Below are 22,517 nucleotides of genomic sequence, written 5' to 3'. Positions count from 1 at the left end.
TTCAGCAGAGCAAATCTATCATCTGAAGGCATTCATCCACTCAGCAATGTTTTTCTTTTTTCTTTAGCCAAGAAGTGTTTTCTTTGCCTGAATAGTCTAGTTTGTTATGTACCACAAGGGCAGAAAGACCTGGATTGTGCTCTGGGATAGGGGAGGGAGACATTAGATTTTCTGTTAGGTTTTGGAAACATGCAAGCGTAAAACCTGCAAGCCTTGGATAAGGCTTTGGAATACTACACCTGCAGGAATTTAGCAATGGTGATGACATGTTTTAAGAAGAAAATAATTTAGAAGGAGCTACCATATTGAAACTAGAATTACAGGTTGAGGCAGGATCCTCCAATAAACATAACAATTAACAGGAATTTATTGGGTCATCAGTTTGGTAAGGAGTTGTTTGTTTCAATGGCTACTCTAGGCCTGAGGAACAAGAGGACTGTAGACTAAAAGTTTTATCTTGAGACTTTATAAAAACAGCTGAAGAACACTTTAAGAATTTTAATAGCTTAACATCTTCATAAATGCCTTGGAGGCAGGACTTGAAGGGATACTAACTAAGTTTGCAGATGATACAAAAGTGGGAGGAGCTGTTGACTCCCTCAAAGGCAATCTTTTGTCAATATTGACACTTCAGTTAGGCAGATAATGTTCATCTTTATATTCAGCTCCAAAAAAATGCTATTCTAATAACAATTTTTAGATATACAGAAGGACTCAGTTCTGTGAATTTAGAGATCAGTGAATTTGACTCTACTAAAATGAAGCATGTTTCCCTTACACTGTAGTTAAGCATTTTTGTGCTGCCAGAACCTACCGTTCTGCAGTGTGGCACTGATGCTTGTTTGTACCAGTCTCTAGCTAGCTGTTCTGGCAGAGGGGAGAGTTCAATGGATTATAGTGCATGGAAAAGGGTAGAAAGTATATCCACAGGCTTAGCAGAGAAGGGTGGTTATGACATGTAGCTGGTTCTTTCCTTGGCCTCTACACAGCTGTTTTCAGTATCAGAGCTTAACTAGCAGCTTCACCGGTTTGCTTCTCAGCTATTCTTATTTTAAGAAATTGGTCCAGAACCTGTCAAAGAACTTCAAAATATGAGGTAAACTTAAAAGGATGAAATGTTGAATGATTTGAAGTTGAAACTTGATATAAAAACTGCTGAATTTGACAAGCATTTGACCAGCAAATAATATGTTGCATAGGAACATTGGGAAGCAACGAAACATTATCAAGATTCTTCCAGTTAAAAAGTTTAGGTATCAAACATGTAGCATTGCATCGACTATCTCCTCTCTAATAAAGCCATTGCCTCTCTGACAAAATATGTCATAACAAATTTGTGATATTGCTACAAATGTTCAGAAAAAAAGCTGTTGAGGAGAATTAGAAATTCTTAGTGCATCTGGGAGTTGAATTAAGCATCTTATCATCCCAGTTTTTTACTCCTGTGTGATTATGAGCAGGAAGGAAATTCATCTTTCCTGTTTTGCTGCACTTGTGGGCTATGCTGTAAGAGAGACATGAGTCTTTCTTTTGGTTGGTTCATGCAGTTGATAAAACTTAGGTTGTTAATGAAAGGAATTATGACAAGAATGTACCCATTAGGGCTACACCCCTCACCATTTGGACATCCTGCTAAGTTGCTGTGGAGTTATGGTAGTACAAAAGATGCCACATGGATTGAAAAGTATTTCTGACAGCCATGATCTCCATTAACAAAAGGAAGTTACCGCTGATGTTGAGGGATTTCTTGACTTGCTTGAGCCTCAGTCTTCACAATTGCAACTTATGCACTGCTCTGTATTTTGCACACTAATTTGAAAAGTTTTCAGGTGTCAATATAGACACCTTTTCTATGTCTGCAATACTAAAATTTCTGCTACCCAGGGATCTTGAAGCTAGATTAACTTATGATAAAGGTAGTTAAGAAATGGGTGGTTGCTTAAGGAAGAGATGCTTTGAGTTGGTAAACAGATCACTAAGAATGACACCAGTGATTTTTGAAACTTCCTATTTCTTATTTTTTGTATTTTTGGCAGTGGTAGTGTTAGTTGCCCAGCCCAGTAGTGTGATGGAGGCAAGGCTGCTGCATTTTCATGTTCCTGAAAATGAACAGGGAATAGCAAGGCAGAGCATTTATTCCTGTGGGATCATAGGCTCTTAGTGCATACACACATGGATGGCCACAGAGATCAGCACACAGGAAACAGTGCTTGCACAACCACACAAGTGTCCTGATCCTGTTCCCTTCTCTGAGTGATCAGGATGAAAGGTTTTAATGAAAAATACATCAGTGTATGTAAGGTGGATCCCTCCAGTAACTGGCCTTAGACACTTGGTCCATCCAGGAACGGGCTCCTGGTCCTCTGGCCAATCCACTGTTGCTGACTTGAGTGTATAAACCTTCTAGGCTTGCAGCCCTAATTCAGTTTCTGGTACTCACACCCCCTTGGATGTGCAGACACATTTACAGGTGAATGTGCTGGATCTTTCGAGTTACTGGTCTTAGCCTTGTGGCAGCTGGCCACAGGATTGCCTCATGAAAGGGAGTCTTTTGGATAGCTGGTCCTGAGCTATAGCCTTAAATATTAACCACTCCTCAAACGCCAGGTGGCCAGCTCAGACTTTCTGGTGCTTCCAGTTGCCATCCCTCAGACCCTAATCTCTTGTGTCTGTGTAAGAGATAGGTTCTTTCAGTAGCTCGGACTGGCTGTTCTCTGCATTCTGGCCCAGTGTTGGGCCTGTCTGACACCCAAGCCCCTTGCTGTGTGTGCAGGCTGGTCTGGTTGCTGGTGGATATGTGCCCCAACACGCACACACCCACACGCACGCTGTGTGCACGCATGTCTCTCCAGTCCCTGGCACTGCAGGCTCGTGGGCCCCTAGGATCTGTGGCCATCTTCTCATTTGCAGGCACTCTGACCTCTCTATGTGCAGATGGAATGGAGCTGCTCCTGTCACTGGGAAAGCAGAAGTCTTCACATGTGACTGGATCCTCTTATCTTCTGTTCTTTGCATTCTCCTTCCTCCCCAGTCCACCTTTGATCCCACAATGAGTCCCACACCCTTTCAGGCAGTAACCCCATTAGGCAGTTGGTAAACTGGCCTGAAGGGTCTCTCCTGTTACCCAGGCTGGTGGATGGATCATCTGCCTGGTTCATGGGCTCTCTGCCCTTTGAATTGGGGCTGTGTTAGGGTTCTCCATGTGCCTTGGTTAGTTTGCTTCACCTTACATTCTTTGCCACTTTCTATTTGTGGGGACTGGCCTTTAATCATGTAACAATAGATGTGAGCAAAATATCCCTCCATAGTACTGAAGGTGACTATTCCTGTCTGACTAGTAACCTCTCTGAGGTTACAATGGCTGTGCCTGTTTGTGAAAAGGTACAGTGGATCTCCCTAGCTGTGTAAAGCAGTTGTTTGTAGTCCAAGATTTCCTCAAATTTTATTTCCAGTAAAAAATTACCTTAATGAGTGGCATTTTAAATGACCTTATTGTGGATGACATGAAGAAAATGTTGTCCAGTTATGCCAGTCTTTTAATCGTTTATATGAAAAAACTTAGGGGAATATGGTAGCATGTAGTCAATTGAGAGAGATTGCTGTTGACAGGAGAATGTCTTGAGCTAACATTAGGTAAATTGCATGCATACGTATCCTAGTAACACTTCTGTTTTAAACATGCAATTTATGAATCAAACCCAAGGCTGATTACCCTGTGCAAAATGGAATGTTGGAAAGACCTAATGTGTCAGAGAAATGACTTGACCATTACTTCAGATTTGCCTCTTGCCTTGGTAGTTTGGGTAGGGTAATACTCAAGACAGCTAAAAAGACTCTTGTTGACATCTGGAAGAGGAATCCCCTGTAATAATAGCTTAATAATCTTCCAAACCAGAAAACTCTTTTGGAACAATTGTAATTTAATTTATCCTAAAAGTAATGAGAAACAGTTACTTCAAAAAGCCAATAGTAGAGATCGTAAAGATTGTTCTTCAGATAAATGCAAGACCTTATGTGCCTTGTAGTGTTTATAAAACTTCAAAAGTCACAAAGAATAATGTAGAAGAATCTGGCAGAGAGAACTCATGGTTTTATACTTTGGTAAAGAGTAGTGCAGATATCCCTGAAATAGGTTGCAGTCTATATTTTCATTTTCTGTACCTGGGTATTTATTTGTGGAGGGCATTCTTAAGTAATAGAATAAGATTACTTGAAAATTCTTGCAAATGCTATCTACAGAATACAAGGATTTCCTGTGATCTATCAAAGAACTGCACCATCCCCCACAGCACTTAAATGAGGCTTTGTGAAAGCCTCATTTTTCTAAAGTGTTACAAAAAGCAGAAATTGCACAGCTTGACATTTTTTGATGCTACATTATGCTGTTATTCTCTGGTGTTTGCAAAACATTGGCCTTCACAGGTTTCAGATTACACTACCAAGATGGTACTGATTAATTTCAAACTTGCAAAGCCAATTTTCAGTAGAGTTCTGAGCTATAGTCCTTAAATACCTTTTCATCAGCTTTTGTGTCGGTTTTCTTGCACGTCTTTCATTCGAAGATACTAACTTTCAAAGGAGAATAAACACTACTGGCTTTGTATCACCAGGGCAGGGAGCAGAGAAGGTCGCTCAAGAGAGTGGCTCTTACTTTACAATATTCTACTTATTCATTTCAGGTCGTAATTCTTGATGTTGATTTTTCTCACCGGAAAATATATATCTTTGATATATACACTTTTGTTTCCATTTTAAAATATTTCATGTATTGCTGTTGCATAAAATGTAATGGTGAACTAGTAAACCCTGCTTTTTTTTAGCTGTTAGTGTAGAACAAGTCAATAAATTATTAGTCTTGCTATTAGTACGAAGAAAGAAAACTTGTGAAATGTTGTGATTATTTCTGTATTGCAATAACAATGCAATGTTACAATGAAACAATGGAATTCCTTGGTGCTGCTAAGTCATGTTTTTTATTAAAAATCAGATTTGCACGTGTGCACTGGCTAGAGTAAGGGACGAATAGAAATTGTGTTAAATGGACAATATAACCTCAAAGATGAAAAGTTGTAGTTGTTCCTCCACTTTGAGTAGACAAAGGTATTGAAAAGGTGAAGTTTTTTCTAGTAATGTGTTGCTATTCACTCGTTACCTGTGGGCTTATTTTAAGCCTAGAACCTGGAAGGATCCTCAAAAATCTCAGCCCCTCTGTTTTTCTTATTCTGAAAATATATGAAGAGGAAAGGCTAAAGGATGAGACCATTCTACCTTAAAAAAAAAATCTGATTGGCATCTAATACCTTCTCCTTTGTATTCAAGTTGCATTACATAGCCCACTAATTTTTCTGCCAATTAATTAACTGTTCAAGTTATGCTTGAACTAGGAGACTATGCATTTAACTTTGCCATAAAATCAGTAACATTTATATAGGTTATTTTTGTCTTATTCTGTTAGGTGTAAGAATTTGTCTGTATCTTTCTGGAATTCCTATTGGATGCTGCCCTCTGATGTTTGTGGAATGAACTGCTTTTGGGAGGCTGCTTTTAGGTAGGATGTTGTTAAATAGTACTTTATTGTTTGATTGCAGACAGATGTAGCTGATGTTTTTTGCCTCCTTAGCAAGGTGGCAAAACAAAATATCGTGATTACTTCACATGCATTTTACCTGCTTATATTGTGGTTGCCTGTAGCTGGTTTTTTTTTTGTTCTGTTATGTTCTGGAATTGTAGACTTAAGTGTTACTACCAAGAGTAGATTTTTTCAATTATGTTGCTTTGTTAAATAGAAACTTGCTAACATCTGTTAAAAACCTGCCTGAATATAGTCTGAAAAGTTAAATGATAAAGTGTTTTCCTAAAATAAAATTTACTGCACAATAATACCGATGATGTAAAATGATATGCTTAGTAATTACCTGTGGATTTTTAAAATTCAAGTTACATGTTTTATAGAATTTAAGGAGGGTGTTTCATCCAAAAGCACTGGAGAAACCATTTTGAATGTTCTTTAACATTTAGTATGTTAAAGAATAGACTGTCTCCTTAATGCTGCATCTTTAACAATAAATTTAAATGTTTTGATGTGGTGGCTCAGATACTTTAGACTGTCACATTACACAGGTAGCTTGAAAAGAAGTAAGCTACTTGTCAGGTTGTTCTCTAACCTGCATAGTTCTCTTCAATATATAACTAAAGTTGTAAGTCAGTTTTTCTTACATTTAAGATTTTACTGATTATCCTTTGATATGGTTATCTTTTCCTGTTAGTATGAAGCTTGAATATTTCTGGGAAAGCACAGGGGAAAAAAGTTTAGCTTCACAAGGCCTAGTACTTTTTTGAAAATTATAATTGTGGAAAAGGCTTTAGATCCCTTATTCCTCTCTGCTTGTGTGTTGTCAGTGCTTTTTAAGCTCATCAGTTTTAACTAAATTCCTTAAAGAGATTACTTAGATTGATTTTCAGTCTGTTAGTGAACTTCATCTGCAGTTTGGGGCGCTGAGTTTTTCTCGTTGCCGTTGGTAGCAATCCATACTGTGTCAATCCATAGGGATTCACCTGACTTTGTTAGGCAGATTTAGCTGTCTGAATGGACAGAAATAACTTTTTTTTTTCCTTATAGGTTAGCTTTTAGGAGTTTAGCTTTATGAAGTTCAGCGCAGTGGGATGAATCAAATGCTGTTGTGATTGAGGGTGTATCGGCCTAGCTTATGCTAGGTGGAGGGACAGGATGTGTTTGTAAGCTTCATTTAATCCTTGGACATCTGGACCTGTCTAACACCTGTAGTGCTGGGAGAGGAGAGGGTCTTGCTGCCTTTTGACCCTACTAAGCATGAGGAAATCCATGAATACAGAATAATGCACAAAAACAGCAGAAAACTTCCTTTCTGGATATTCTGTCAGGCTTGAGGCAAATGGAACCTTGGAACCAGAACTGGACAAAACCCATGCAGTTTATTTGCACATACCTTAAGCTGTAACTTGTATTAATCTATTAAGAATTCCGTAAGTGGCTGTGAAGACAATTCTGTTGAAGTATGCATTGATTATGATTTTATTGGATGAGTCTGCTTTCATGATGAAACATGGTTCATGGTGAACTCCTAATGTTTGCAGAATTTCATGTTTATACATTTTGAAATTGAAAGAAAAAAGGCTGTTTAAATGAGTAAAGGGTGTGTGGTGTTCAGATTAAACATTTCACATTATTGTTTTATCAATATATTACTATCAAATTAATCCCCATATGTTGTGCTGACTTCAGTGCTTGTTGAATTCCTCAGTGAGATGCTCTAAATTAGAGTGGGCCACCATGCTTCTCCCAAGCTTTACTTACTCTTAGTCTGTTTAAGAAATTCAGTTGGAGTCGGAGAGATGCAGTGAGTTTGTGTAAGAGAAGAAGTGGGAAAGACGGCAGGGAGAAAGAGAAAGTGCTCTCTCTTTGGATAGCAGCAGCAATTGCAGTGGCCCAGCATCTGGGCCTGTGTCCTAAGCCTCATTTCCCTGCATGGGCTGGAATAACAAAGAAGATAATTGTAGTTTGGTTTCAGCTTTGATGTGAGTTTTAATTGTGTTTAACTCTCGAAGTGTGTGCATTGTACTGGGTGCACTGAGAAGCTGAAGGCTGCTTCAAGTACAATACTTACTAGTTGTTCTCAGGTTTGCTGTAGGATTTTTGGAGGAAGAGGAATGAATTTAATTGCACGCATGTTTATTAACCACAGCAAGTGAACTCTAGCATTCTTGTTTTCTGAAATAGTATCTGTAGGGCCACTTAAAGATTCTTCATGAAGATAGTCTCTTGAAAGCTTTTTCCATAAAGAGGCAACATTGTGATTCTAAATTTGGTATCTTCTGAAATGGGAAGGAATGATTGTTCTATCATAATAACGTCTTAGGCCAAGTAATTTCATCCTGGATTGACTAAATCTTTGTGTTTGTCATAGGTGTGATTGTTGCAGTGAGGTACAGAATAAAGCTGAACTATGGAGAGACTAGGACAAGGGAGAGGGATATAAGGAAAACCTAAGAGTTATATATCTGGTTGAAATCTGAGGATAGCCAACTCCACTGCTTATAGGAGTCCCAATGCACTTGCTTTTAACAGAGGTGGCAGAGTCTGGTTATTTAAATGCGCTAATGCAAATCTTGAATCTATTTGGCCTGACTTAGTCCATGAGAACAGACAGCACTGCTTAACCAGATCATAAATGAGCTTGTGAATGGAAATTCTGATGTTCTATTCTTGCTGTTTCAATCAACTAACCAAATGAGTTTCTTTAGAAGAGCAGATCATACAGCTGGAATATCTTTGCTAATAGTACAGTAATGAAATTCATCTCAGAGTTAGAATGTCTCTTTTCCATTTCCCACTGAACATTGGGAGCTTTTAGATTTTAAAGTATTTTTATTGAAAAAAACTTAGCTTGTTATCTCTGTTTCTAGCTTGTAATTCCACTTTTTCTCCTGGGTATCAGAACCACAGAGATTTGTTTACCCCTGAGAGAACTTGGCATAGACACTTAGAGGAAATAACGTAGAAAGCTGCATTTCCAAAGTAGCTCTAAGTGTATTAAGTGAAAACTAATGTTGTATGGATTTTTAAGATTCAAGTATGTGTGATAGCAATGTTGGAGACATAGAGAGAAATCTGGAAAATTTTTAAGAGAGATGTGTGTATAGACTTCAGTATGAGTCATGCAGTAGTTGAAGATCATTTGAAACTGATGAACTCTGAACAGGTGCTGCTTCTAATAATGAATAGTATGGATCTTCATGTTGATCATTGTAAGATCAATTGTTTTTGGTGTATGTGGGAAGGATTTTGTAGCTATTCTGCGCCCACATTTTTTCACCACCATTCTGATTATCATCTGTATTGAGAATGTCATGTGTTGTGCTTCTGTCATCAAGTATTTGTTAGGTTTCACCTTGACAGAGGAAGCATGAGCTTGGCTTTCCCTACAGTGGTATAGATTAAATCAAAGCTTAAAAAATGCTGATAAAGATAACATGAGGCTCAGATTTTGCATGATCTGAATAGTGCTTTTCTTTTCTAGTATACCTTTCAAGGTGCTCAGTGTTGCCTGGCTGGTATGGCTGCTTATTTCCTACTGGGACTGACTAAGAAGAAATTCTTAGGGGTCATTGCTATGGCTATCATACCAGGCTGATTTCAGTTGTTGGCTGTTGAAGCTCAGTGGGTTTTAACTTGTGTTGTCTGCTAAGTAGAAAGTTCCACTAAGTTTTTGGGTATATTGAGATGAATTCTGATAGTCCTGAAAAAGGGACTTTCTCTAACTAGCTGTTTCATTGGAGAATGGGGCTTCTATTTTTATAATCAATTTAAAATTACTCATATATTTTAACTTCAAACCTAATCTACTAATTGAGTTGGCATTGAGTAGATTACATTTGGCCATCATATGCAGTGGTATCATTAGCATACTTTTACAAAATCAGCTCTTGATTATGACATGTTTTTTATGCAGTGCTGTAGTAGAACATTAAGCTAAGTAAAAACTAGAATTTTCTTCACTTTCAAATCCAGATAATGTCTGTAGTTACCTTGATCCTACTTCTAATAAGTGTGGGAGTGATTTAACAGCTGCATTTTAATCAGTGTAGCTTGGCTGCCTTCTGACTCTGCCTATTTGCTTTTTTTTTTCCTGGTGGCTAAAGGCTGCTGGGTTGGGCTTCTTAGTGTTTGATGGATTTAGATCAAACAGGGCATTAAAAGAAAAAAGGATGCAATAAGTAAACCATCTGTATTGCACTTAGATATCTTCCATTTGATTTTCTGAGGTATATTGTAGTGCCAGCTTTGAAATAATACAGTTTGATTATATGAAAATACTTTCCCTGCATAGTTTAATGAATATAATCAACATTTTCTATGCTAATGATGAAAACCACTTCTATTACACCAAATTAGATGGAACTGTATATACAGGATGTTCCTGAGGTTTTGGTACCCTCTCACCTGTGCTTTCCATGTGATAATAGGAGAACTGTACCTTATACAAATAGAGGTGACCTCTACTGCAGTTCCTTGTGTCAAGTCTAAAGGACAGAGCTAAGCTTTTTGTGGAGCTGGTGGGTATTTTAGTGCCAATAAAGTGTGTGTGTTTTGTTTTTTTTTTTTCCTCAGGAAGTACAGCAGGGATGCTGTGAAGGTTCTAGAAAAGTATAACCTGTCAAAACATACTTCTGTAGCTTCCTATCAAATTACAGCTTCATAATTGTAATTGACCTAGAAATGCTAATTTAATATGCAACGTGTCTTGGTAAACATCTTTAAATACAAGGCAGTGTCTTGACAGACAGGCTCTGGAAAACCTTCTTGTAGCAGATTCACTGAGGATATCCACTTGTGTTCTTCTCTCAGAGGTTATTAACAGCAGAGTTATCAGTATAGAATGAAGGTCTACACTTGGCACAGAAATACTTCAGGGCAAGGCTTGTACCTGGCCTTTTGCTGCTGCTGAGTAGAATGTTTAAAATATATGTTTTTTACTCACATTGTCAAAAGTGGATTGTTTTAAATGTGTTTCCTAAACTCTGGGGAGTGTGTGTGGAGGTATGTCTCAAGTGTTTTGTTTACTTTTACTGTCCCTACCCCTCATGTGTAATTAGTATCCTCACAAAAATGAATTTCTCTTATTTCTTCCTAAAGACTCAAATCCTGTCATGGCATCCTGCTCAGTATCTTTTGCTGGGTTACAGGTACCTTCTTTCTCTTCCATTGTAATTACCAGAGGTTTTTCTTTCCTTGCAGGAGCTAGGACTCCCACATTATTAGAGGTTTTTTTTTTTTTGTAGAAATTAGGTCTGTCATGTTTTCTTTGTTAGTCTATCCAACACCCTTACTGTATTTCACCCTATTGTTGCTTTTTCCCAGCTTTTCCACAGGGTTCTCCCACACCAAAAGATGAAGCTTTTAGTAATTAGAAATGTGCAGATAAAAATTTACATTTGTGTTTTTCTGCCTCTCAACAAGTTTTTTGAAAGTATCTCCTCAATTTTGAAAGCATCTTAACCCTTTCAGGACCTGTATTTGAGTTTCATTAAAGGTTCATACCGGAGCTGTGATACCTGATACCAAGCCTGCTCAGGTTCAGACAAGTTACTTGTGGGTTTTTTATCTTCTTTTCTTCTGTTAGAGCTGGGATTAAATGCTCAAGAGACGGATTTTCGTGTTTAGACTCAGATGTTTATTAATTCTTATCGGTAGTACAGTCTCACAAGTTGTGAGTTCTAGCTAACAAGGTGAAAAATGGCTCAGTCTCTATGTCTTTCCAAGGTCTTTTAAGAACAGATTGTCCAATTATGAAAGGACAGCTAAATTATTTTTACTTTTAACCCAATAACCAAACACCCAAGGTCTGCAATGCAGATTATTCTGTCCAATTACAATACACCACCCAAACCCATGAAGAAGTTGAAAAAAGAAAGACAGCCTGCACCCTAAAATCTCCATCTTGCTTTATATATATTACGATATACTAAAACCTTAAAATCTAAGTTTTCCCACCCTGTGTTATTACACACTTCTATTCAACTACACACCCATAATCCCAGTGCTATCAGTCAGTTTTGGAAGCCTGTTCCATGGCCTCAGGTCAAATGTGTTTTCTTGAGGGTTGGTGCCTGTTAGCAAAGAAAGCCTAAAATTCTCAGCTTCCAGGATTCCAACAGTTACTATTCTTGTAGAATAAATTCTGTTTTGCTCATTGTTAACTCAGCAACTGAACTGCTAAAAAAATGTATTGCCAAAAGATTTTGTGTCACTTGGTCATAACAGATACCAGACATTTCATTTAGTTATCTAAATGAACATGGCTTTCCTTTCCCTGGCTTCTGGTGAGGTAGCTGCAGTGGGAGAAAGGTGGAGGAAGGGTTAAAGAGGTGGGAAAAGAAGGGAGCAGCTGAAGGCAGAAAATTCAGGAAGAAATTAGTGGAAAAAACTAAAGCCATGTAGGCATAATATTGAAGAAGGGAGTGAAACAAGTAATGAAAAACAATTGTCTCTGTGGATGGAACATATTCATGTTGGAGGTGAGACTGCAGAGCTCAAGCTGCTGAACAATTTGCAGTTCATGCTGCCTCAGGAAGATGAAAAAGCGATGAAAGATGCTGGCAGCTGAGGGTTATCGGTAAATAATGTTCCCGGGTAAAGATGGGGATAGGACTTCTCTCTGGGAGTGGACAGAGCTGTATATGGAAAGGAGAGGAGCAGCACTGAGGCCTGGTTGCTGGAAAGCAGGCTGTGGCTCCCAGTGGTCTGTATGCAGGGAAGTCAAATGCAGCTAATAATCACTACAGGGTGTCTTTTTATGGAGTCTGGAGTAAGGACCACAATTCTGGAGTCTCCAAACTTCTGCCTTAATACATCTAATATGCTCATTCCCTTTGTAGTGGATAGGCCACAGAGAGAATGGTGGCTTATTCTTTCCAGTAGCTTCTTGCTCCATCTGCTTCAGGGATAAAGCTTTAGGTTGTGAATTTATGGATCTGAGTCCAACTGTTTCCCATTTGGTACAAGCTGAAATTCATTTTTTGTTAGCTCTTTCTAAATATTATTTTTTTGCATTTTAAAAGAACATTTTTTAAACACAAATTAAAAAATATTGTACTCAGTAAGTCTGAAAGTTACAGAAGAGGTTGTGTGAGCAAAGTGACTGTAAAAGCATTATGACATGATCAGTCAGTTTTATGTTGTGTGGCTTGAAATGTTCTTTTATTCACAGAGGTCATTAGATGTAGAAATAATAAAATACAGTCTTTGAATCTTATTGCATTTTAGAGTTTCTTCAGCATAATTTTTGTCATACTTTATTTATGGGAGGCTGTGTGTTACATGTTGTTCAGGAGTTTGGCTTTCAGCTATGGAGTTTGTGTAGGTTTTGCCCTTATTTATCACATGACCTTGTAATATCAAGGCTCTCATGACTTCAGGGCTTAATTTTTGTAATTCCCTTTTCAGTGGATTAGTGATGAGGCTAATCTGCTGCTTGCAGCTTGTTCACACTGTGGCAGTGTACTTATTTCTGGGTTTCAGCTACCCTCATCACACTCAGCTCGCATTGTGTTTTTTACATTACTACTTACTACATGGTGTAATGTTTAAATTAGCTTTATGTATAAAGGTCTGAATGGGCATGTGTTGATTATATTTCAAGATACATTTTTTTTTTGTGAGTGTGTGTGTTAACCTGAACTAATTTTCAGATTTTGCTGCAAGATTTATACCAGGTTTTTATCTGGAGATTAAATCGTCTGAATATAGGTGTCTGCATATTGGTGTTTATGTCAGGTAGGTCTTACACAGTCACTAAAATTCCAAGGGCATAGATCCAGGTGACCAGCCATTTAGTTGCTGAGATATAAATGGTTGATGTTAATCAGGAAGCACTTGGATATCCTAGACATCTTTTTAGGACTAGCAGATGCAGAATGGTCTTTGAAATAGTCTTTTTGGCATCTGGAGATCAGGTGGGATATTCTAGAACTTATTAAATGGGACTATACGTATGTTAAAAATCTATTCAAGCCTTAGATGTTTACTTTGAAATAAGATTAATTGCTCTCTACACTCCATAACCTGCTCACTAGGTCTCCATTGGCTTTAATGTGACTTTGGACACAATTGAGGTTAGCATCTTCTTTTAGGTGCCCTATTTTGGATCTAAATCTGACCTATGAGGTCTTTCATCCAAGTGATTTTTAGTAACGCCCTGAACGTTGACTTTAAGACTGGCTGCATAATCTAATTAAAATTTTATTAATCTTAAATCCCTGGATTTAAGATTAAAAAAAAAAAAAACAAAAGGAGGAGTTTTTCAGTTCCAGGGCATTAAATTATTTCAAAACTCAGGATGTTTTTTTAAATGCAGTAATTATTTATGGCATTAAAATCTAGCAGTTTTACAGTGATAGCTTTGCTTATATTTTGCCTTGTGGACATGAAAATAATGTGTGTAGCTCTTCTCTCTCTTAAAGAAAAGAGGTATATTATTTATTGCAAATTTAGAAGAAAACTTGTATGTATTTACATGGTTGCATAAATAAGGTGGAGATGATGTGCTAAAAATCGCATCTGGTAATTTCTGTTTTAAAGTGTCTCTCTTCAAGTTTCTAAGAATGGGTGATTTGTCAAGCATTTCTCTCTCTTTGTTTGGTAAAGTCTTTTCTAACTTCAGAATTGGTTTTATCTACATAATTTGCCATTAAACTTGTAATTTAAACCTTCAGATACTTTTGGTTCTATTAGCCCTCTCCTCCCATAGTCTGTGCAAACAGCTCAAGTGCATAATACTGTTTTGCAGATGGGCTTTGAGTTGATGTGTGTTTAAAAGTTTTCAAAACTTTCCTTACTAAGTCTGTGAAATCCAGGCGTTTCTTAGTATACCCACTGTGTTTGCCACCAAGCTAATGGTATTTACCTGATGACAATTTTAGTCTATTATATAAAAATAGTGAAATAACTTTTAAGTGTGCCCTGTATAATACTTTCCAGGCACATCTCACCATAGCTGTTGCACAAGTGTCTTCAGAAATAAAGCATTTCCCAATCCCCACTCCTTGCAATGATTTAGCCTCAAGGCCATGGACAGTGTGTATGGTCAGTAGACCTGAGGGATTTCCCAGAACCACTGGGAGCACCAGGGCATCCCACAAGGCCATCTGAGCTATTAGTTTCCCTCCTCATCCAGTCCACATGGTCCTCCTGCAAGACAGAAGGACAGGAGAAAGCTTTCTGTGTTTTGTCAGTGCTTGGGCGAAGCGCTGAAGGGTGTGTCTGACAAAAAAGGACTTATTGGAGTAGAAAATGGATAAAACCTTCATCAGTCAAAAATGTTCTCCACAGAACTTCTTGAAAGTAGGGGTTGTCTCACTTTTGTTGTCGAGTTCAACTCTGCTGTATTTGTCATTTTTTTCCTATGTCTGTATTCAGTCCAGGGAAAGGGGTTAACACTCTTGTATAGACTTAATGTGCTGTCAGCCTTTGACATTTTGAAGTAACTTCATGTAGTCTTTCTTTTAGCATAGCTGTTTCGATGCATTTCCTTGCTAGTAATAAATAGTAAGATTGCAAAGAATAAATGTTTGTATATAGATCTTCTAGACCTTTTATTCCCTTGTAGGCTGGGATGGTGGCAGTGATTATGAGAATGGTTCAGATTAAATGTAAGCATACATATACAGTGTAATGCTGTAGTTTGCATGTTCTGTTGAGTTATACTGTGCTGGTTTAAGTATGATAAATGGTATTTTGTTAATTACTTGCTGCAGTAAATAGTAGAGTTTTTCTTGAAGCCTGTGCTAGAAATAATGTCAAATGAAAAAATATTTTTGTATCAGATATGATTATATGAAAACACATCCTTCTGAGAAAATGCATCTAGCAGTGGTGGCCTGTGGTGAAAGACTGGAGGAGACAGTTACTATGTTGAGATCAGCCATTATTTTCAGCATCAAACCTCTCCATTTTCATATTTTTGCTGAGGACCAATTGCATGAGAGTTTCAAAGACATAGTAAGTATTCGAAAATGTATTCCATCAATTTGAGTAATATACAGCAATTCTACTTGTTTGATAGAGTGGCAGAAATGCAAGAGTCTAAAAATAAGGTAATAAGGCGTTTGTAGTGTTGGATGGGGGATCTTTGAAATTTTTTCCTGTGTAAGAATGCCAGCTGCTGATACAGAGTTTCTCCTAGGGACAGACCAAAACTTTCTGATTTGTCATCTTGAATCTGTTAAATACAAGCCTGGTGTTCTAAATGCAAACCACTTACCTTGTGTGTGCTTGTTTAGAGTTGGCTTTACAAGAAAAAATTAGAGATCTGTCCTTTTTTGTCCCTGTGCTAACAGCATGAGTCAGTCTTACATTGTTTAGAGAAAGTGAAATCCAGTTTTTGAATATGGTAGATACTGTTATGTCTAATTTTAGTAAATTTCAGCTAATGAAAATTACCTTATGACTGGAGTAGCGGTTTTAGAAGCTGACAAGGCTGTATCTGTGGAGGAGTTTACTATTTTTGTGCTTAAAATGTCATATTAACTGTGACATTAGTATGTTACACATGCTAATTTATATACACTGCTATGAAAACAGTTACTGGCAAAAATGGAGTAGGATTAAATTTAGAAAGATTTGGTTGGTATTTGTTCTCTGGTGACTAGTTAAGAGGGGAAGAGTTTTAATTAATATACTTATTGTAAATACTAATTTATTTTGTTTCCTCTTCCTTTTGCATGTGATCTGATGTTTTCTAGTGGTCTGCAGGTGCCTCTTTTTGTTTAAGTCTTTTCATTAGCTGACATTCTTGTATTTTATGGAAAAGAGGCATTGCACTTGTGTTCAAGTATCAATTTGAATGGAGAATTGATTTTTTTTTTTTTGGTAATAGAATTGAAGTAATGTTTGTGATTTCTTATTTTCATATAGCTTGATGAATTCCCCTATGAAGGAAAAGTTAATTACACACTATATCCAATAACATTTCCATCTGAGAGTGCCACAGAATGGAAGAAATTATTTAAACCATGTGCTTCACAAAGACTATTTTTGCCGGTAAGTTACTTTGTAATAAGACAATCCAGAAGACTTTATGAAGCATCAAACTGTCCTTGTTAATCTGATTTCTGTTTGGTTTTAAATGAGGAACTACTACTTCTCCTTAAAGTTACATTTATGACATCCAAAAACCCCTCTGAATTTAACATTCTTCTGTGGCACTAGTACCCTATGGAATAAAGTCCATTTCTCACTTGATGCATTATGGCACATTATCCTCAGGAAGAGGTTTAGGTCATGTCATCATATCAGAGATAAGATGGATTTATCACACCTCATCTCCTCACTCAGTTTTGGAAAGTCTTCTGCATGCGTGGGTTAGAGGAGTGTTGGAGAAAAGGAAACAAGAAATGGGCTATTGTTGCCAATGTTTTTTTGCATACGCTCATCTAAAACACTTCAGAAAACATACTTCAGGCTTGGTGAGTTAGACCAGTGGGAGCTATCTCCCAAAGACAGGCTCTAAATAGTTGTTTGATTGGCTGCATGGGAAAGGGAGGGAGCAGGAGCAAGAGAGGAGTTCCTGTTAGGGTGTTACACCTGGCCTCCACCTACTCCTGAGGAGCCCTGGCATATAAAGTGTAGAATGAGTGCCTTTGCATTGCTGTTCTATATAAGACTTATTTCTGTCTGCAAAAATTCTTTAAAATGTGAGAAAAAGAAATGATGACAAATTTATTGACTGCAAACTGTCAGCGTAAAGTTAATTTATTTGCATATGATAAAAATTTGTTAAACTGTCTTATGAAGAGAAGTTCAATAAAGCTTAAAATTCTGGTTTTAAATTTCTTTCCATCACAGTTAATTCTCAAAAACGTGGATTCACTACTGTACGTTGATACTGACATCTTATTTTTGAGGCCTGTTGATGATATTTGGTCTTTTCTGGGAAAGTTCAACTCCACACAAATTGCTGCAATGGCACCAGAACATGAAGAGCCTCGTATCGGATGGTATAATCGTTTTGCTAGACATCCCTACTATGGAGTAACTGGAATTAATTCTGGAGTCATGCTAATGAATATGACACGTATCAGAAGAAAATATTTCAAGGTATGTGTGTTGCCTCAATTGTATTTTTGGTGGATTTCCATCTTTTACTTCTATTTCTGTTTCATATTCATATGTATTTTTCAAAATGTTTTTTCTGTAATGGTAATAATGCTCTCAAAGTACACTGTGTTTAAAATAGTATCGATTTTTAATGTGTCATTCGTTGTAAGACTTGGACTTCCTGAATTTCAAGTGTGCTTGATTGATTTAATTTTTCTTAGTTCTGAGAGATCCTTCGACTTGATACAATTTGCTGTAAATTACATTTGCCAATAGGGATACCGGTATTATTTCTTCACTACAGACATCTGAGAAAAAGTTATTTTAAGCTCAAAATGTGTGTAGTTGGATGACCAGGAGGTGGTGCTAAAACATTTAGTAAATTGTTGGAAAGGAAGATTTCCAAATTTTGATCTTTTACATTGTAGCGAGGTGATTATCACCCTTAGTGTCTTTTTATTTGCTTTGAAGTCCTAGTTTTTGTAGACAAAGAAGTTCATCCTGAAATAGCTACATGCATGGAAGCAACACGCAGCAGTAGAAATGGTCATCGCTTCTTAGACTTGAAGTTTCTTCTTATGTACTTGAAACACAAGTACAAAAGGAGTGCTATGTGATTATACCTGGGGGAAAGTACATCTCTGTTTTTCCCTAATCAAACTACTCTTAAACAATCTTGCAGTCAGAAAATTCTGGAAGATGCGTCTTCCAGAGCATCTTGAGGAGCAGTATTAACTTGCAGTAGACAATAATTCTCCCCCATTTCCACTGTAATAAGCAGCTTTCATCCTAGCATTCTTGCTATGTATTTTTCTTGAAGGAAATTCAGGGAATTTAAGAGCAATGGAGAATGGATTATTTCAGTTGTAGTTAAAAGTAGAAAGTTGTAGTAGCTGTAGTATATGGCTGCAGTTTCTCCAAGAACACTTCGCTGTCGTCATTATATATATATATATATATATATATATTTCATCAGTGAAATCTTGCATTGTCTACTTTGTTTGTTTGTTTTACTGATTATATTATGAAGAAATGAAAATACTGAAAAGTACAAAGAGGAAAAGCATGGGATTGAAAGCTGCATATTTCTTAAGTTCTAACAGTGCATTTCTGTATAGTGATTTATTTTCAGCACGGTAAAAACTAAGATAAGTTGGTCTTTTATTCATACTGTGCCAGAATTGTGATTTGGCTTCTCAGTACAACTTAGAGTATCAATTCATTGGAAACTTTATGCATTTTTGTTAAAATTTGAGTTCAAATTTTCAAAAGCATACAGATTATGTAGGATACTAAAATTGTCAATAAAATCAACTGTAGTTTTCTAGAGGACAACATGAAGTCCTTTCTCCTTAAAACCTAGAGCTGGTGTTTTCTTCAAATTTAGGTGTATATATATACCTAAAATAGAAGATTTAATTAATTGAAATAATTGGTGAGTATTTTGAAATTCAAAATGAAGCACTGCACTTTCCCTTGGTTCTAGAAGGCTGGAATATTTTTTCTGTGATTCTGTGAGATCTGAGCAGGGGAACCATTTAGTTTATTCTCCCTCAGTACTTAGACTGTGGTCCCACAAGCTTGCAGAGCATCACAGTGCCCGAAGATGCACAAGCTTTATTACAAAAACTACTGTTCATGGAAACTTGCAGAGACTATGTTTTCATCTTCAGGTTCCTTGAATGTCTTATTATATAGAGAATTGGTCAATAGGAAAAATTGCAGACATCAAAGCAAAACTTAGAAAAGGATTTAGTGTAGCTGAGTCTATACACAGTGGGCCTGAGAGTGTACGACTTCTGCTTGTGATTGATGGCAAAGGAGCTCCTATTCTCAAACCTTTGGAAAAGAAGTAGACCAAATTCAGGGATAGGGACTGTCCAGTACCCCTTGCCAGTGACACTGCAGATGGTTATGGACTTTACTAACAGCTCCATGTTGTGTCCCATTAACTATTCCAGTGAAATACAGTAGAGCTAGAAAATGCTTCATTGTGTTATGGGAAGGTGTGAATTTGTTTATATTCTTTCAGGAGGCTCAACAAATTCTTCAAGGAGTATATAAGTTCTCAGAATTTTTGTATCTTTTTGAAGATGCCTGTAGACCTTTTTTCATGATGCTGTAGTGCTAGAGCCTTTTTCTGAAGTGAAAGTTTTGGATCAGGATATGGCTTTAAAACTGTGGGTTCTTTGTCTGTTGTAGCCTGAATTACAAGCTGAGCTGCTTTGAGGCCTTTAAGCATCTTTCTTCTGCTGTCACATTGATTTTTAAGAGTCAGGAAGCTCGAGAAGATAGATAAATAAAAAATAGAACAGAGACTTTAGCCAATGGTCATAATGTTTATCTGTGATAACCTGTAGTTCCATGTACTGCTCCAGGATTAAGTCATCTTTTATCCCACTTACCTATTTGAACCTCAGTCTTCTCAGGACTGTCAGGTCAGGCCATTTCAGAGAAGCATCCCAGCTCCTTGGCTGTCGGTGGTGCCTAATGAATGTTGTTCCTTCTGGTCCTGTCTTACTTGTCTTGTGTGTTGTGAGTCTCTGTGCCTATGTACAGCACAAATACATGCACTAAATGCACACGTGTGTGCTTGTATACAGATACATGTGCATCCACAGATGTGTTACTGAATATAGTGTGGTCATTATACTGCATAACTGCACGAGTCTAGAATTCATAATGAAGCTTCTGATGGTTAGTGCCTACATGTTGTCTCTGCTAAGGAGCAGTTTGAAAATGGGAATGTAAAGCATTCCCATAAAGAACTGTTTAGGATATGGAAAATGTAATAGTTAGTGATTTTTTTGTATTTGTGTACATATAGATGTAGATTTAAAAAAAAAAACAAACTGGAAGAGATATTGCAAATGCTACAGGTACGTTGCTTTTTAACAAAAAGACCAGTGAGGCAATGTGAATAGAGAACAATGACTTTTATCACATTTATTAAGAAGGTTAGTTGTGATGCCTGAGAGGCAGGCAGTCAAGGAATGGAACAAGCTCTTAGACAATCAAACAAGCCCCAAATAAATTAACTTCAGATAGAGTGTGCAAAGTAGAGGTTCATGGGTATGCTTTAGAAAAAAAACCCCAAGTTCAGAGAGCTTTGGTGACCTAAACCATTACAACCTTTTTTTACCATTCGTTGTTGCTTAGGGCTGTTGTTTCAAGAACTATGATGAGCCTGCACAAAACCAAATTGCTTCTAAAAGGAAGGTTCCTGTTTCTTACCAGCTGCTTTTCCCTACTTTTCTTATTTACTTGGTCATAGCCTTTGGTGTTCGGTCCTTTCTGTGATTCAATTCAATTTGCTAACAGTAGAAAAAATAAATCCTTCTGCTGGGTTATTGAATTACACCAGCTTACATAAACATCCAGGAAGTGTTAACACTACACTGCTAGTACAAGAACAGGGTTGACTCATGTAACCAGAAGGAGGAGGGCTGACTCTCTTTTGGTATTAAGGAAATTTAAATTAGCCAGCTGTTCGTGGGACACACCAGCAGTTTGTTTAGATACTGCTGTGTGATTTGAGAATTTTTCCTCAGCTTTATATTTTCTTACTAGAATTTTAAAAAAAGTAAAGGCTAAATGTGATAGCTTTTTTAAGTCAGACTTCAGCCTTGGCCAGGCAGAAGTTTTCTGATACAGAAATGAGTAATGACCAAGCTAAACAACCAAACAACCCAAAATGTCAGCAAATACATTTGTGTTCCTTCATATATTTTGTCGTATATATTTTCTTCTGCTCAAGTAAACTAGAGTTTTGGGAGATCTTAAAAACCTGTCTATCAGTTTGATGTCGTCACAGAAATGCCTACTATCGTTTGGGCTTTTTTCTCAAATCGCTAATATCCTTTGCATATTGTGGAATACTGAGCAAAGGCTTATATTCTGAGAATTTTGAAATTATTGTAGCATTTTTTCTCTGAGTTCTTTTAGTTGAGTAACTTCCAAAAAGCAGTTCTATCAGCATCCTACTTCTCAGGCTGTTTCACATCACTGCAAGTTACAATGGAATATTTTAAAGAAGGAAAACAAGTAATTATTCAAGTAGTTTCTCTAGCTCCTACACAGCTGTCATTATATATCACTGCTATTTTATTAATATATAGCTCTTTTCTATTTATGCAAAGGTTATGGAGATATTACGATTTCCAGTTCTTAAATCCGACAGCACTATTTGTCAAGTAGTATTGCTTCTAGACATCTGGCTATGTGATGCATGTTCTTACCGGCTTTGCATCTTCTTGAGATACCGTATGGATTTCTCTGCTATTAAAACTCTGCAAGTGAAAAGAAAATTCTATTAAATAATGACTTTAACAATTTAAATTTCTATTTCTATGTGTTGCTCTAAAACTGTCTTTGTTGCTGTATATTCTCTTACCATGATTTGCCTGGTATGAGTGAGCTAATTTAATTCCGTTTTTAGTTCTTAGCTTTTTGTCTAAACTTAAACCTTAGGTCAGTATTCTGTGAATTGCAAATTTCAGGAGAGGGAGTAATCTTTACTGACTGTGATTCAGTCTTATTTATTTGCTTTTTTGGAAGGTTTTAGCTTAGTGCTAAACCCTGTGTTTTATTTCATTTAATCACTTTGCATTGAACCTAATGATAATTCTTGCTAGTGAAGAATTTTCTTGTGCATTTCTTATGCCTGCACTCATCAAATACTTGCAATCATAATCATAAATTTTTTAGGAGAGAAGGGACTGTAATGTTCTGTTTCACTTCTTGCATAATATAAGGTATAGATAGTTTTCTGTATTAATTCTTGACTGAAATCTTGTCGTATATCTTGGTTTAGTCTTCAGTACTGAAAGCCCTTCATATTTGATGGCTGAAATGATTTGAGGGAAGAGTAAAAACTGAACTGTAA

The 22,517-nt window shown here is 37.0% G+C and overlaps 1 protein-coding gene across 2 annotated transcripts in view; it reads left to right on the top strand.

The window, feature by feature from the left end:
• The window catches only part of GXYLT1 (glucoside xylosyltransferase 1), a 30,790-nt gene that overhangs the window by 2,531 nt on the left and 5,742 nt on the right, over window positions 1–22,517 (top strand). The window contains exons 2-5 of one of the 2 annotated variants that reach the window (XM_066183098.1): window positions 5,456–5,548; window positions 15,361–15,535; window positions 16,451–16,576; window positions 17,381–17,632. In XM_066183098.1, coding sequence (XP_066039195.1) covers window positions 5,456–5,548; window positions 15,361–15,535; window positions 16,451–16,576; window positions 17,381–17,632 — 646 coding nt within the window. The remainder of the gene's footprint in view (window positions 1–5,455; window positions 5,549–15,360; window positions 15,536–16,450; window positions 16,577–17,380; window positions 17,633–22,517) is intronic. The other variant, XM_066183097.1, reaches the window with a different exon arrangement.

This window comes from Chamaea fasciata, unplaced genomic scaffold, assembly GCF_029207755.1.
Source record: "Chamaea fasciata isolate MVZ Bird 193981 ecotype frontalis unplaced genomic scaffold, bChaFas1.0.hap1 SCAF_5, whole genome shotgun sequence".
NCBI classification, from domain to species: Eukaryota; Metazoa; Chordata; class Aves; order Passeriformes; family Sylviidae; genus Chamaea; species Chamaea fasciata.
Note: the sequence above shows the minus strand (reverse complement) of the source record. Positions and strands in the feature narration are given on the sequence as shown.